Source organism: Diadema antillarum, unplaced genomic scaffold, assembly GCF_040938485.1.
Source record: "Diadema antillarum isolate AM-2024a unplaced genomic scaffold, OU_Dant_1.0 scf00000182, whole genome shotgun sequence".
Taxonomy (NCBI): Eukaryota; Metazoa; Echinodermata; class Echinoidea; order Diadematoida; family Diadematidae; genus Diadema; species Diadema antillarum.
Window position 1 is genome coordinate 1602877 of NW_027271071.1, and position 17586 is coordinate 1620462.

At 40.1% G+C, this 17586-nt stretch overlaps 1 protein-coding gene across 1 annotated transcript; it reads left to right on the forward strand.

Annotated features, from left to right (window-relative positions):
- The first annotated feature begins 2473 nt into the window (after positions 1-2473).
- Positions 2474-9943, forward strand: LOC139723151 (heparan sulfate glucosamine 3-O-sulfotransferase 1-like). Its single transcript, XM_071634413.1, has 2 exons — positions 2474-2654; positions 7876-9943. The coding sequence occupies exon 2, from the start codon at positions 7885-7887 to the stop codon at positions 9061-9063; it is 1179 nt and encodes a 392-aa protein (XP_071490514.1). The 5' UTR covers positions 2474-2654; positions 7876-7884; the 3' UTR covers positions 9064-9943.
- The last annotated feature ends 7643 nt before the right edge of the window (positions 9944-17586 follow it).

The following is a 17586-nucleotide window of genomic DNA, read 5'->3' on the forward strand; positions in this document are numbered from 1 at the left end:
AGCAAGACGACAGGATTATGATTTACTGAATCATCTATGCCCAATGGAATTATATTATGTATCATAACTCAATGGAATCTTCATATCGACAATGGCCCGATTGGGCATTTAACATTCACAATGGTTTATTTATTTCCTTAAATTTCGGGCCCCTGAGATTTTAAATCTAAAGATTTGAGTGGCCTGAACGGGCCACCAGAGAAACAAATTGTTTTTATATATAATATATCATTATAATACTATGTACATAATAAAGGTTCACGAAGATTGAAATTCTGAAATCATTCTGCTATCAATCTGAAGATACAGTAGCGTGTATTGCACTTTGATTACTCGCAAGAAAAAAAAAACACAAAGAAAAAGACAAAGAAAAGATGGGTACGTGGATGGACGGCTTTATAGATAGTGTATTGATTCACGTGTAGTGTAAAATTAAGGTTAAAAACGTGAGAATCACAATCAGCCTATAACCGTGATCATGAATTTGAAAGAAAAAGAAATACCATATTAAAAGTGGCATATTCTCGAATACACTCAGCATTAACCTACACATAAAAGACGTTCCATGACACCAAAACTTTTATCAGGAGGCATTTATGCCGCAAATCCGGATTTTTGCTGGCTTGATCGAATCAGTCTGACTTGTTTTGGTTCGACTTAATGCTGAACTCGCATCTTCGCATCCGACGATTTTGTTACATAACATCCTGGCAATCTCTAAGCTCTTAGAATGTCCACGTTGTGTTTGGTTTTGTCTCTTCGGTAAAAAAAGTATAGTACCACCCAGGCTCATGCTGCGCTCTTATACGTGCATGGATATGTTCATCATGTATTGGTAGTTTAATCATGTAATAGAATGAAGTGCTTGATGCACATGTTGTAGCCAATCATGTTGCTTTCCATTCCCTTATCTGATTCGAATTCCGATCAGGCGTTGCATGGGTCTTTCCATCTACAGAAATTCCTAACTCATCAGATTCTATTAGCAGCGAGAGAGTCACGTTATATTTGTCGTGGAACTTGAAGTGGATGAGGCTATGGTGGGCTGTTCGAGCCATTAAAGGTTTGGTTTAGTATTGGTTGAGGTGAGAATTCAGCCTTGAAATCTTTGTGAGATACCTAGAAATTTATGAAATGTTACGAGCATTCAACTCTAAGGGGCCTTAAAAGTTTTTTGATAAAAATGAAATGGTTGAGATATCCGAAAACAAAGTAAAACAAAGCGATCCTTATACAAGGTGGGTCCCAACTTTCATTAGTATCATATTGTTTTTAATAGCTCAGCCATTTCGAAACCAATTTTCCTCAAATAAACTTTGAATTCGTCTTAGAAATATATGTGCTTTTTCGTATTCTAGGTTTCTCATTATCTGAAAATTAAAATCTTCTTACAAAATAAAAAAGCTGGAAACCTCAAGCCCCAAGAAATAGTGCCACTGTATGCAATTGTGAATCCATCGGATGTATGCACAGAAATTTACACCAAACACAACACTCGGGGGAAACCCAGATGCCAGTAAGATTGATTATTCAAACAGAAGAATACTCGAGTCACAACCCCCCCCCCCCCCCACACACACACACAGACAATATAATACTGAATTGAAATGCTCTCCCGTTTCGGATTCCGGCTGAACTTATCATGAAAGAAAAATGATAGTTATCACCATATCCCCCTAAATTCTCACTAGTTACTGCAATAATTTGTCAAGGAAGAAAGGAGCAAATAAGTGAGAAGAGAGTAGTCTTGTTTACAGGGTGCAGGGTCTCCAATAAACACTAAATCCCAATGCGGTGTTTGTCTGTAAACCTATCGATCAAGGTTTCAATACAATTCTTGCAAACGTTTTCATTTTATTTCCTGCCTGATATCACAAGCCTTTGCTCACTCTTGATTGATGACGATAAATGTCCATAACTTTGAAAATCACAAATAAGGACTGTTGAGTGGAATTAATGTATTTTCTTCTTTTTTTAGCAATTGTGTATGTGCTGCGTGAAGGAGTGGGTGCATAGTTTCTTACATCCTCTGATTTGGTAAAACCATGGAGCAACAAAACACATGGTAAAACCTCGCAATATTATCATTCGTACATTACATGCACAAGTGACAGCAATACGTGTATTCTGCGGCTGTGTTATTACATAGTCGTGTGTTTGCACTTTCCTACATTCTGGATACATCCAATCATGGACCCTACTACTATAGACGTCCGTGATCCAGTCTATGTGTGTGGTATACATGTAGTTGCATAGTTGTAACCAATGAGAGACTTTACCGCCTTGCTTGGTTGTACATATTAATGGTTCTTACAGCCCGCTATATGAGACACGCTGATGGAATCACCCGCTCCCTCCCCCTCTCTAATCAATTCAGTTGCTTCCTGGGTCGAGCCGTGTACGTGTGGGCACGTGCAGTGAATACACACCACGAATCTCGTCACTCCGGCTCGACTCGTCGATGAGGGGCGACGCGCTATTTTGTCTCTTGCCGAACGAAGATGCTAGTGAAGGCGAAGCAAGCAAATGACGACGGTTCCCGGCATCGACTCAAACTCTATTAGAGTGCCGATCTTGTTTTGCTCTTTTTGTCAGTTATCATCCGTTACTGAACTGTAAAATTTTCTCGCCACACGACACCTCACCTTATTAAGGTAAGTGAAAGTACAGTTATCACTTTTATTGATTAATAAACGTGTGATATATCATCACTCTTAACCAAAGACGCAACAGAGAGAGAAGTCATGGAGCAAGAGTCCATAACGTACAATAATGAATAAGTTTATTTTCTGTAAGCCGTAGTGAAAATATTATAAAAAGTAGCAGAATGGCAGAATATTCCTTGAAATTCTGGAAATCGTATGAATGGTACTGATCGAGGTAATTGACTATTAATGATGATACAAAGAGCATGATCATGACATGAAGTGGTGTTCCTCGTATATACACATCTTCGTGACTCCCTGGTGTGGTTGCGCTTCTAGGATGGTGTCACTATAGCTATGTGAACTCCGCTTAGTCTTGATTGGCACTTTTCTTTTCTTCTTCTTTTTTTTTTTTCGTCGCCTTTGCAAAAGATTTTGCCTCTGCTCACAAAGTTGGTTCCTGGGAAAACTCCACCGATGGCTTAACCGCGAATGACCGGATGTTTACGATCAGAGGGGGATTTTATCATTACTTGCACGATCGTCTGTCCATATTTGCTCAATTTCGGGATAGTGTGACGCCTGTATCACGCAACTATACAAGTGTAGTCTACAGTTCCTACATTTTATTCGTTGGAAGGCAGTACCAATGCATCCATTTTACCAAGGAGTTTTATAGGGTCTATGCATTAGTCGACGCCGAGCAATATTATAGGGGCCACGCACAGTTTTTGGTACTGCAAAATACAGATTAATCATTCTTGTGTGTTTTATAGCTTCTGCATGTAGACGATGTCAATTAATACGAACCGTCTTGGGCCATAAATGAAATTTCTGCAATAAATATTGCCGGATGCCTGTATAGAAATATATACCACCTACTTAGCTCTCTAGATACTCCTCCTTGTTTGTTTGTTTGTTTGTTTGTTTGTTTGTTTGTTTTTGTTTCGTCATGCGTCGTCTGGACGTCTTTCGTCGTCCTTTGTGGGTTTATTCTCCATTATCAGCTGTTTAAAAGACGCATGACTGATTTTTACCAAACTTTGCAGGTAGCATCCTGAAGGTGACAGGATCTCAATTATTGTTCAGATGGACAATCCCCGAGATTAAAAGTTTGTCAATATTATATAATATATATATATATATATATATATATATATATATATATATATATATATTATATATATATATATATATATATTATATATATATATATGTATATATATATATATATATATATATATAATATACATATATCTTCACAACCAGATATCACAAAGCTAAGCCTCGAAAGTGTTATTGATAATATAAAGGTGACTGCATAGATTCAAGTTTGTTCAATTCATGGCGGATCCAGCTCGGGCGTCCCCTCAGTGTCCAGTGACTAGTGGACCAATCGGGACCAATTTCACATTTTCATCTGCATGTTCAAATTTTCGCCAAACTCGGCTACTATCTCGATCGGGTGAGAGAATATGTATTTGGGCACCATATGGCCCAATTGGGAACCCCCGAATTTGAGAGTCTTTAGAAAATATATTCCCTGTAGAACTAGAAATGATAAGTATAAAAGTACGTTTGTGAGTGTAGTTTCAAGTATGCCACATGGTACAAGCCACTGTTAAATGTGGTACGATTCTTCTTTGGGTGATCCCCATCAGGCGCTTCGAATTCCCCAGTATTGCAAATCAGAGAGAATCTCTTTCTCTATAAAGAATCAGAAATCATAGTCAATACTATAAGTTTATACATTGGTTGTGTGTGTGTGTGTGTGTATTTTTTACTTGGCATATCCGGAGTTTGTCCTCATGGAGCCGGGACGAAATTGTGACCGGTTTGTACATATTGGTTTTGTTTAAAAAAAAAATAATATTCAAATTTTCTATACAAACATGGCTATCGCCAATGTGATAAATATACAAAATTAATGAACGTTATCCCCCCCCCCCACCACCACCACCACCACACACAAACACACCCGAGAACGTGTTGAAAGCAAAACAGGAGAGACAAAACTAATAACAATCTATCAAGGGAAAATTCGTACCACGGTTCAGGAGCGTTAAGTATACCGTACTCATGCTGGTGCTGGTGTGATCTCCAAAATATTCGGCAATCACTGCTCCAACATCAACGGTAAAATTGAAGTTAGCAATACCGATCATTCTTAGCTATTCCCAACTCTCGTGCTATCTTCGCATCGCCGGAAAATTGCGCAGGAAATGCACGACCCCCCCCCCCCCCCCCAAAAAAAAAAAATGCGCTTGGTTCAAGCCCCATACTATGAAAAAATGCAGTCAGGAAAACTTTATGTAACTATAGACAAGTGATGTGGAAGAAGAATTAATATGCCGCAATTTTACACCCGCACCTGCCTTTGGCCCACACTTCATCACGATCACCACATCTTCCATTCCATGCAATTAACCTTCAAACCGATCCTGACTGTTTGTCATTCGAGAACATGTCAAGTGCGATATTTGTCGGTGGAGTGAACGCTCGGTCACCCATGGATAGACGTCAAGGAAATAAGTTTCATGTCTCCCTCTTGGATATCTGCTTGTCACGCTATCAGGGCGAAACTGCTATGAGTGTTGCCATGACAATAACTCCGGTGTATTTAAATCAGTACCTTGCCTCCTAACTCAATAATTATTTATTATATGACGTCAAGGAGACATATTGGTGAAGCGTGCACACTCTCAACGTGTGAAAACAAACTCCTTGGTAAAACCATGGAGCTCTTGTAGCTCCATGGTCGGAATCATGATGATAGACCGCTCCTTTGTTTATTCATGTAGCTAAAGTTTGTAGCTCCACGGTGGAATCGAGTGGAGCAAAATTTGAGTTTTATTGAATTTACTTTCTTGAAGAGGGATTTTCAAAAATGATAGGTGGATTCGGCGAATGCAGAAAAGGGTAATTGAACACTCAGCGAAAGGTCATAGAATATCGGAAAATTAGCCTAAAATTCATTTTCTTTTCTTCAGTTGTTCTGCTACTGTGGCATCAAAGATTATTGTACAATACATGTATTCCATTTTTAGAGAAGGAGGCACATGGAATAAACTGAAAAAGTAAATATTCGTAACTTTTCAACAGGTTGTCCGAATGTCTCTACCCCTCCTCTATTTTTTCTTTCTCCCTCTCTGGTTGTTCGCCCCCTTCTCCTTCCCCTCTATTCCTGAGGTATAACTCACATGCTCTCTGCCACCGTGTCCCACATAAAATGTAGCTCCCAAGAAACATATACAGTTGGCTCCCGTGATAACAAAAGAGTATACTATTATAACGATTTGTAGGTAATAATTTTTGGACCTAAAATTTGTACTTTGTTGAAACGAGAGTTATGTTATAACCGGGTCCGTTATAACGGGGGTGCAATATCTAAAGTCCCTTTATAGTTCGCGTTGAGTACGAGATGATTTATGGCAAATATTTTGTGATCAAATTAAGATTTGTTGTATAATGTTGTCTTTCAAGTAATTATAAATGACAGAAGTGACATGAAATAACAGAGTGATTGTTGATAAAAAATTACTAAAAATGAGAATGAATCATTAACATGTAAATCGCTTCAGGCCCCGTACATCTGAACTGGTTTTGTTGTTGTTGTTGTTGTTGTTGTTGTTGTTGCTGTTGTTGTTGTTGTTGTTTGTTTCTTTTGCATTCGTATGGTAGCTTTAATAGCAAACGAGTGTCGTCACTTAGCAGGCAACGACCTTCCGAATCACAAAAGTAACTCGAGATTCGTTGTTAGTTTCCGTATGTGCCTCGAACTGGGCTCTTATTCCCATCTTGCGTCGCATGACCTGATTTCGAAGCATTGCCCCCGCTCTTGAGCGTCGCAGATAAGTAGAGGGCACATTAGATAACTATCAGGTACACTCCTCGAATTTAGAGAGGGCTACTTAAAAAATCATCTGGTCAGGCACTGCAGTTTAGTATGAAAGATGAGATGTCAATCTGAATCTTGACCTTCATGGACACTGTCCCAATTTGCCCCGTTGATCGTCAAATTAACAGGTCCTGTTTCCTATTCGGACGAAAAATCTATTTTCATGAGTGCTGTTGCAAAACCAAGTGAATTATTGATCTTGACTATGTTAAAAAAAAATACCGCACCTTGGGCAATACTTGGTACCGTAACATAGCAACTTTGTATTATCGACACTGTGTTTCGAGTGTGCAAATTTCAAAGTGCAAATGCCAGACCCGAAATGTCAATACTGTTATCGCAAATAAGTTTAAACAATAATTAGGTCGTTTAACAAGATTTGCCCAGACTTAAGACATACAAAAAATGATATACATGTAAACTTACTTATTCATTTTCATCTTCCCCATCAGTCCTTTCCATCCCTCTCCCCGTTATGACTCTAATTTCTCTGCCCTTTGTATCATTATATCTAGTAGAAAGTTTACTATAGGCAAATGATAATCATATCGAGAGAAAATTAAATGTCTCTCTTTAGGTGATTAGCAGTCCAATCTATTTTCCTTATAGTCCCAGAAAGCCTGCAAAGGACGCCAAGTTTTTGTCAAGGGGTCTACATTTCTCATATCAGCAGTCCATATTACACTTTAATTACCAATAAATAATGCACTCCTCTGTGAGAGACAGTTGATGAGTGTTCACTGCCTGCCTGACGAACAAAGCCTGAGTTGACTCAAGGGTTGTTTTTATATTTTTGGCTCTTGAATCCCTCTATGAAGTCATTTCACTATATCATCACCTCGTCACCATACCAACTTGATACTTCGCTATTCCCTACATTATCTAATATTGGAGAAAGATTAGGGAAAACTTGTTAGATTTATTTAATCTGTACGTCTCCAAGAAATCTACAACAATATGCCAGTGAAAGAGAATCCCCCCACAGACACGCACAAAGAATGCGTTGCCAATTAAACTCGAATCTTGCGATTACAAGTTAGGCATTTTTTATTTCGTTGAATTATGACACACTAAATACTAGATAATGTGTATGGAACATTGCCATGTAATATAGAGTTGCTGGAACTTGATTGGTTATTTGTGAAAGCACGAGACCAGCTCATCTCTCATACTTAATTCAAACCTTTCTTGGCTTTACATGTCCTCTCTCTTTCCACTTTCTTTAATTCCATCTTTTTATATGTCGTTTACCATTCTTTCTATCTGTTTATCTCTCTCTCTCTCTCTCTCTCTCTCCCTCTCTCTCTCTCTCTCTTCCTCCCATCCTATCAGTCGTCCATCATGAGAGCTCGAGGAAGATTGCTGGAATGTCGCCCTCTTGTGCTGTGTGTCATGACAACAATGCTTCTACTAGTCATACTGCTCGCCGGTCAAACTGCGGTGACGATATCTGCGAGCGGTTTTCTGCAAGGCCCCTGGCGATCACGAACAAGAGTTTATCCGGCGGCAAATGACGACAAGAACGTGAATGATCGAGAAGGATCATCATCGAACGAAGCTGGACATTTCGAGAATGTTTCAGAGCAAAATCTGACAAGGAGATCGCGTATCACTTATCCCCCAAACATCCAGTGTAATCAAACAGGTAGCTTCAATACTGGCACCGTCACCCTCGACTGCAGACGGCGTCTTCCTCGAGTCCTCTGCATCGGCGCCAAAAAGTGTGGTACGGGTGCGGTGAGGTTTTTCCTCAAGACTCATCCCGCCGTTGTCACGAGTACTCGAGGAGAGGTCCACTTCTGGGACAGGCATCAGGCCAAGGGGTTGGCTTGGTACCGCAGGATGATGTCCGTGTCTTCTCAGTACCAAGTTACCATGGAAACATCCCCGGCCTACTTCGTTGCAGACAGCGTGCCCTTGGATATCGCACGGGAACTTTCGGCGTCCACGAAGCTTCTACTCATTCTCAGAGACCCGGTCGCCCGCGCTGTCTCGGACTACACTCATGTCGTTACGAGGTATCCGCATTTACCTTATGAGGACTTGCATAAATTCCACATGGACAGGCCAGTTTATCCCCATAGAAACATCGATTACATCATCAACAAGACTTTCGAGGAGAGTGTTTTAAAGATTAACGGAGAGGTCAATACTGATAATGCTCTTGTTTTTACTGGCATTTACATATATCATTTAAGAGAATGGCTCAAGTTGTTTCCTCTCGAACAAATTTTCATTATCGACGGAGAAGAATTTGTTCGGAACCCACTTCCACAGCTCAAGGCGATTGAATCGTTTTTGGGTGTATCTAGTCATTTCAGCCAGAGTGACATTTACTTCGATGAGATAAAAGGTTTCTACTGTCTGGCCAGACCTGTGCGTCGCTGTCAGGCCGAGTCTAAGGGTAGAACGCACCCGAAGGTGACTAGCAGTGTGCTGCAAAAATTGCGCGAATTTTACAGACCATACAACATGCAACTCGAGGCGTTGCTGGGAAGAACGTTTTCATGGAATTCCTGAGACGACCTCTCTCTCTCTTAAATCAATGATTACAGTTATGTACCCTTCTACATTACAGTTGTGTACAACCTGTATTCTGTTCTTTCTGCGATGGATGACAGACTTGTAGTAACCTCATATTTAAGAAACCGAAGATAGACACGTGTTAGTCAACATTTTAACATTTCATATCAGTGCTCAATAATGTGCAATGTTATTATACCGAGCTTAGTGATGATTAATTACGATCACGTGGTTACAGCAGCTGATTTTTCCGCGATTTCAGTCATGTGTAAATAGAACTTTCATGAAATAATGGGAGCAGATTCACCACCACAAGCCACTCATGTACCCCAGGCTCAGAGGAAGCTTCCGTTTAATTAGGAGTAAACGTTGCCCTGCGAGAAATTCCTCGGAGACGGTTTATTTTTTGACATGCTATCCGAACCTCATGTGTATTCCCGTCCAAGTAACTGGTTAACCCCTTTCCAACTTCTGATTTAATAGAGTTTGGTCCGTGGGAAGTTAAAGACTGGGTCAAAATAACTTATTTGAAATGGTTAACGGTATTGCTATCAATGTGTGTGAAAGCTCCTTTTTTTTTTAAAGAATGGTATCAAATTTGTACAAATAAATTCGTATGTATTTGTTCTTCCCATGAGACGTGTTTCCTGCTTCAATGATTCCAGTTAGGTCAGTGTCAGTGACAGTGTTTCTTTAAGACGTGTAAATAAGTTGCATATTGACATGCTGTGACTTATCTGTTGACATGACAGAATAACGAAGTTGCGAATGCGAATAGGATTTAATCCTGGATGTTATGCACCTCACTGATACACACGTGTGTATGCGCACTGGTAATGACGTGTGTACATGAATGTGTGTGCATGTGTGTGTGTGTGTGTGTGTGTGTGTGTGAGTATGTGTATCTTTGTATTATGTGTATATTTCAAGCAGGGAAGTTGAGAGTCTTTCCACCTCAATATTTTAAGTATGGAGATGACATAAAACATCAATCACCTTCCAAAACTCATCGTCCACAACCACTGACTTACACCATTTCCAGCCTTACATAGTACGACCAAATTTCAACAAGAAGCACAGATTGCTCAACAGCACGAAGCACGAGGTATCGGATTTGTTTTATAGAAAACTTAGCTTTTAATTCATCGATTTGCATTTTCTTCCAACTTATAAAAGTTTGGCATAGGTATCATCATAATTATGTCTAGTTCCCCTGCCTCGGTTTTCCTTGTGCGTAGCACGAGTTCCCCCAGTTAGCTTATAATAAGTGAAAATCACCTTATTGTAAGAAGAAGGTGGGTGTGTTTTGGAAGCCTGGTAAACCGATATTGAGGCTGGCCTGAAACGTTACGTAGGAATTAGCATTGTATTTGCCAAATTTCTTGTTTCATTAGCTACTGTCAAGATTCAGATCAAGAATGCATATTGCTTTGGACAATTTCAAGAATGTTTTCCTTAAGCGATTCAAAAATATGTATCAGAAACCTCGGAAAGCAACTCTACTACTAGCTGGCAAACCCACAACCATCTCATTATTGTATTTTTGATCTTCGAGGTGTAATTGTAAGCAATGAAGGTAGAGATGATAGCGAGCGACATTAAAAACATGACAATGTCGGCAGTGTCTTCTTGATCAACAGCTTCTAATTTGGCTGCTCTCCGAGGGAAAGAAAGAGTCTCTGTGGATTGCATTTCACTGTCGTCTTCTTCCGTCGAGGTATTTGCTTCGATTCTCCTACAGTGAGAAGATTGTTCTTCCTGTAGCAGCACGTCAGGGTAGGATTTAGAAAATATGTGCTTACACGTCTCGTCTCGCGGGATATCTTCAACCTCCTGAATCTTCAGGGACCCCTTCGCAGATGGATATGGATTGCGATTCTCAAGATCGTTATTGGTGTTCTTGCTAGCGTATGGTGGAGATGGATTTTCGTCGATTATGTTTCTGAGGCTGCTTTCGCAAATGTTGATGTTGTCTAGAAGGTTTTTGATCAAGTTATCATCAGCATCACTGGGAGATGGGAATGGGTAGAAGCCATCGTCATATTCAGTGATCTTGGGAACTTGTACTTTGATGGGTTCCTGAAGTAAGCAGGGCATTGGTGAGACAACTACACTGTTGACGATGACATCTGCACTGTCATATTCGGACGGCGTTACTTCACTTTCAGGTTCATCTTGGGGAAGTGTTTGATCATGTTCCCATGCCCCTGTTTCTTCAGCACTCTTGGCTACCTCTGGTGAAGAACCACCGGGAACCTGATCTTCTAAGACTAAATCAGAAGAGCTTTCTGTTACAGAAGAAGAGGAACTGCAGCAAATGCCGCCTTCACTGTACTGATCTATCATGTAGTTGTCGGAGGTCAATGTGACACCAATTCCATCATTTAGCGAAGTGCTTAAGGAAGACAAGACACCGTCAAAGATCACGCCATTCTGGAATGGAGTGTGTTCAGTCATTCTTCTTCCACCTGCATCAAACATACTTGGCATTTCATACGGAGGCTGAAGATCATATGAGACGGCCTGATCGCCCCCAAATTCGTCTTCGTTATTTAACTGAGCAGTAGGGCCTGTAATGACATCATCTCCATTTCCGTCAATATTCGAAGAGTTGATGGCTCCCTCGCCAAACTCAAAAGTGAATTCAGTTCTATCTCGGGTGTCGTCATAGTCGTTGTTTTCTTTCGTAGAATCCCCTTCTTCGTTAACTGAAGTATGCTCGGGTATATCCATATCGTTTGTAGCCAGCTGTTGGTCGATAGCAATAACTTTCGCGTCAGCAAGTTCGAATGAGTTGCGTTTTGTCATGTCGTTCTCTTGCTCATTCCGCTCCCAAATATCAATTCCGACAATCTTCACTATCCGCCATCTTCCTGTGTCATCCCGCGAGTTTGGACTGACTTCCTCGTATTCTTCGTCGCTGCTATCGCTGCTATCGTTTTCTGAAACACGTTCATCCAGATATTGGTCTGGGTAGACATCAGGCAAAGATGCATATTGGTATCGGTCATCTTCCGTTGATTCTGTTGATGATGATATTACCAAGACCGGTTCATCAGACGTCGTTGCAGGTTGCATCTCCGAAGTGGATACGGACAATAGATCAGCAGAGGATCTCTTCTCGCTCACGGCGTCTACGGTATCATTTTCTTTCGATATGCCGCCGAGACTGTCACTGTATTCTGATTGGTCAAACTGCTGTCCATCATAAGGGATACTTCTTACAGACCGATTGTCAAGGCACTCCTCTGTTTCGGTCTGTGTTCCTGTCGAGGAGATGACAGAAGCTGGCGATTGGTCGCCGTGTGCGGCGACAGGGACCCGAACCTGCCCTGTCTCCACCGAGCAGATTTCAGTCAAGTCAGAGAGAAATGTTTTTACTTCGTCCACCAAATTATTACCTGTTGTTCTGCTGGGGGTGGTGGTGTCGCGGATGCCGTTTTCGCTGGCGATAGATGCTGAAGCATGTTCAGTTTCTTGTAGTACGCGAAAATCATCAGCAGAATTATCGGTGTAAATGACACTTCCGCAGTGCTCTGCTTCGTAATTCGATGATAATTCTTCCTCTGAACATGAAGGCGTTAAATTTGTGATATAAGTATCAGAAACGTCGCTGTCCACGTAAGTTTCTGTGTGAAACCCAGTCGGAAAGTTCTCAGTGACATCAGGTGAAAATGTAGATTCGTGCGGGTCATCTTCATTTTGTTCTGTGGATGTCGATGATGTTGCAATGAGTGGTTTCTCAAGAGCCATCGCGGGTTCCTCCTCCCGAGCTGCTGCAGATAATCTTTCCTCCTTCACAGCATCTAAGCTTTCGTTTTCTTCCAAAATACATTCGAGATGGTCACTAATCTCTGAATGATCCAACGTCTGTCCATCACCAGGCACGTTTTGTGCAGGCCGGCAGACAGAGCTCTCCTCTATTTCGGTCTGTGTTCCTGTCGAGGAGATGGCAGATGCTGGCGGTTGGTCGCCATGCGCAGCAACAGGGATCCGGACGCGCCCTTTCTCCCGGGTGCAGACTTCAATCAATTCTGAGATCAATGTCTTCACTTCGTCCACCAAGCGAATGCCCGTTACGCTGTTTCGGGTGATGGTGTCACTAGTTCCATTTCTGCTGTTGGTAAACTCTAAGTCTGAACGTCCGACATAACTTTGACCTGTTTCATTTTCTATTTCTGGTGACCCACAAGTGGCATTTGCAAAAGCTTCCACAACAGTTTCTTCACTGCAGCTATCACTTTCTCTCTGCCCAATGAATGCCAAGTCGGTCTCTGAGCAAAATGATATGTCATCTGTAGTTCGGGTTTCCATGTCTTCCGATTCACTTTCCCTACTAGGCGACACTTTGTATCTTCCCGCCTCATTAGTGTCAAGATCTACATAAACGGAAGAAGAATACAATTCATCGTTGTCAGATGGGGAGGACTCATCTCTTGCTATCAAATCGACTCTTGCCTCTGAGGTCATGCATTCGTATGCAGATGTTAGCCACGAATCGTCATTGTATTCGTCGCAGGCCAGTTGATAGAAATCGGAACTCTTGACTATGTCGGCAGCAATTTCATCCCGTAGACTGGATGCTTCTTGTGTCCCCTCTCCGTTTCCCTCATTTATGATCCCTAGCAAAGATATTGAGCCATCGCTTCGAGTCCTCGCTGACATCCGCGGGAGAGCCAGTTCTTCGGCGTGATCTTCGGCTGCAAAACTACGCCTCAAGTGTGATTCTTCGGGATATTTCGTTGACTCTCGGAGGTATGCGGTGAAATAAGGGGCTTCTCTACCGTCTGTTGCTTCTTGCTGAAAGATAAATGCACACACTATATATTATTGATCATGTAGGGGTTATACCAGTACGAGAAAAGGACGTCAGAATCGCAATTTTGATCACAAGATGGCGTATTGATATTCGCCGCAAAGAGAAGATTTAGCCACTCAATCTTAGTGTTGTGTGCATAATCAGAGCCATCGTTGTATCTTCCGCGTTACAGTGGCATATCTACACACCCATGTAGTGTACACACTTGAGTACCAGGCTGTGCTTGTGCGAACAGGGCTTTTTGCTAGCTCTCATTTCACTATTTATTTTTTCAATTAAAATCATTCAGGCTGAAATCTGAACTATAACACACAAAAAGCAAGGACAAGACTCTCACTAATTGATAATTATTGTTGCCATGAATGGAAGCTGCCTCGAAACTTCACTGTGCGCAGTTAACTCGTCGAGTAATCAGGAACAAATCTCATATGCATCTACAACCTTGTTGACATTATATTCAGGAAAAGAGTAATTTCATTACCAATTTTCTAATCGACATTTTAAATGGAATTCGAAAAATGCAAAACAATGTTCGTGAATACACCTAAAAATTTTTACTGGAATATAAACCGATCCTTACCAAAGGTGGGTAAGCGTTGTCAGAGTCCGGCACCCGAGACCTTGTGAGATAATGCATGTACGATATTTTGGGTATAAGAAATACTTGTGTATGTATGTATACTCTATATATGTATGTATATAAAACATATGTATATATATATATATATATATACACAAAACATATCGCAAATACAAGAAGAATATAAATGCAAAAACAAATATCAATTTTATTAATTTCAGCTATTTGAGATTAAGGCTGCTGGATTAAAATGTGTACAGTAATTCTAAAAACAATAATTCAAAAACATTTCTCGTTATGTTTCACTGCAAAGATTTTTTTCTATTTCATGATAGCCCTACCAAAAAAAAGAAAAAGAAAAACACAGTCGTTTATCTCTTTTTACATTCATACTATTCATACCTTATGTGTATATATATAAATATATATATATATATATATATATATATGTATTTTGTATACATATATATAGATATGATAAACTACGGATGTAGTGATAGATACTTTCTTACAAAGTTGAAAGACAATACACAGACACAGAGATCACATGGACATTTTTGAAAATTAAAGATGCAAATTTGAAAGAGAAGCAGCACCTTTAACTTTTTAAAATGTGCTGTCATTTAAAGTGTTTCATGTTAATGTTAAGACTACAAGCCTATTATCATCAACAACAAAAATAGGTTAGGTACCAAAATTGAAATACAAAGACAAGTGTTTCCATTCCTAATGAATACAATGAACTCTACAAATCGCAATTACTAGTGAACGATTAAAACCAAAACACAGAAGTGTGTTTTCCGCGCTTGATGGCGAAACAGTTATTGATTACTTTTGTGTGTAAGTGCTCTTCTGTCCTTGCCATTATCTTTAATTTCCATGAACTGATGTTGACATAGCTATGTTTGTTTCCTTTCAACTGGACTCCGATGATACTGTGGGGGAGCATACGTCCCCATAGCAACCATCAATTAAGATTTACAGTGCCAGTTTCCTTTGCCCGAGTAATGAATGAAAATATTGCAGGTTTTAAGAACTCGCCGGAGTTGCGAAGCAGGATGACATTACCAATTTTGTTTCTTGCTCGTTATATTTGCTGCGCGGTCAATCACACAGGTTTTTTTTTTTTTATTTTTTTTTACAGTAAGTAACTTATGGCTTGTTCGTTTGTTGACTTTGATAATTACATCGATGAAGCTTTGTGTACTTACATGATTTGGTGAATGTCGGCAGTCACACTTTCGCAGCAAGGGATTTCATCGTGTGAGAGTGACGAAGATTCGCCCGTGGTACGGGATTGCAAGCACACGGCGGTGCGCTCTCTGTAAACGCTGAAATTCGTGACAATTAAGTCAGTTAGTCTTTTACTTCTCTTTTGACATAGGAACTGACGAGCACACGACCAAAACAAACATTGGTAATAATGTTAATGAATAATGAACTAACAATTGATGATAAAACAAACAGATTTGATGCGGTCTTGGATGTGTTAGTCATTTACAACTGACACATTTAGAATGGTATCCTATAATGATATTGTTTCAAGAGATATATTTTACAGAAAATTAGAGAAGGAAGAAAACAAAAGAGAGAAAGAAAGAGAGAATATACAACAGAGGAGGATTTTCAAAGTATGTAGCTACGAAGAAGGATAGATCTGAGAGACTGGGTGATATAATTGGAGAATTATTCTATATTAGTGAAAAGAAGCAGAAAACTTGATTGTCTCGAGACAACAGATGATATACAAGGGACTCCAAAGTCGAATGACTCTAATGGAGTCACCCAACTGATGGCAATGATTACTTAAACGTTCAAAATGATTCTCCAGGATTGCCAAATCAGATGCCATTGACTTGCAGGTAATCACGCTGTCGATGGTAACAGCGTTTACATACTCTCCCTGTCAATGTTTTCAAGCATGTTGCATATATTTCCTTCATTAATTTCTACATGCCCCCAACTAACGAAATCTATAACTACCGAGTATAGCAACCCAATCGAAATAAGGCTTAAAATCATATCCCTTTTAAATACCTATACCAAAAGAAAGACATCAAAGTGCAAACATACAGGATACATGGATCAGCACTTGTCTCGATCAGTTGGAGAGATAAGAATGCGGAATAAACATACACAAGAGATGATGAAACAGACCACTTTAGCAGTTATCAGCTGGTAACATTACAGCTCTGTGTTATGAAGTATGCTCCTTGTGATCAACGTACGTTTCATGTCTATCCAGGTTAAAAATACACTCTGGCATGTTGTCGTCTTGACTGCTCGAACTGGGGTTCGTCGTCTTTTGGTTGCCTGTATGGTTAGAGACAAATTGCAGAGGCAGAATGACGCAAATCACCATCGACAATTTCTTCTATTCTCCACCATCTTATGCAACAGCCAATGCTTAGCACATTGTAAGTGCGTGAATAATCGAGGGTTACAAAAAGATGGCGATTTTGTAAAAACGATCTAAGCTAGTCAGTCTTTTTGTTCTTATGGTGTATCATCATCATTTCAACTACGAATGGCTTTCATTGTCTTGGACTTGCTCCAAGGCCAAGCGCTTTGAATAGGAACTTTAATCATTTGTATAGAGGGGGAATAAATAAATGAACAGCATAAGTTACAATCACATTAGAGTCAAATTTGTGCACGTAAATAACAACTAAAACATAGCAGTCTAAACAAAAAAAAAAATGTCTTATGATTTACAGGTAGAGGGCCTAGTTCAAACAATTGAGAAAATGTAAACATGCATGGACAAGGAGAACACTAATTGTTTGATAAAGATTTGAGAAAAGTACGAGTAGTTCCGTGCTAGCCATTTGGTTTGGACATGTTTGCAGGTAGTTTGTCAGCATTATTGCGTAATTCACTTACCAACGCAAGAACATAGTTTGGTGAGATTATGGCGGAAATGTGCTGTGGTCGAATTTGTTCTACTTTTCCTTTCCTCTGACGTGAACCTCGATTTGCCTCCGCCACGATGTTTTTTGCATCTCTTTTTCTTCATTTTGCTATATCTACGTGGTCTTCTAACACTGAAAATACCATAATGTCATTGCAAAAGGCTATTCACGCTAACTGTGTAGTTTACTCTTGGCTAAATACTTTTGTT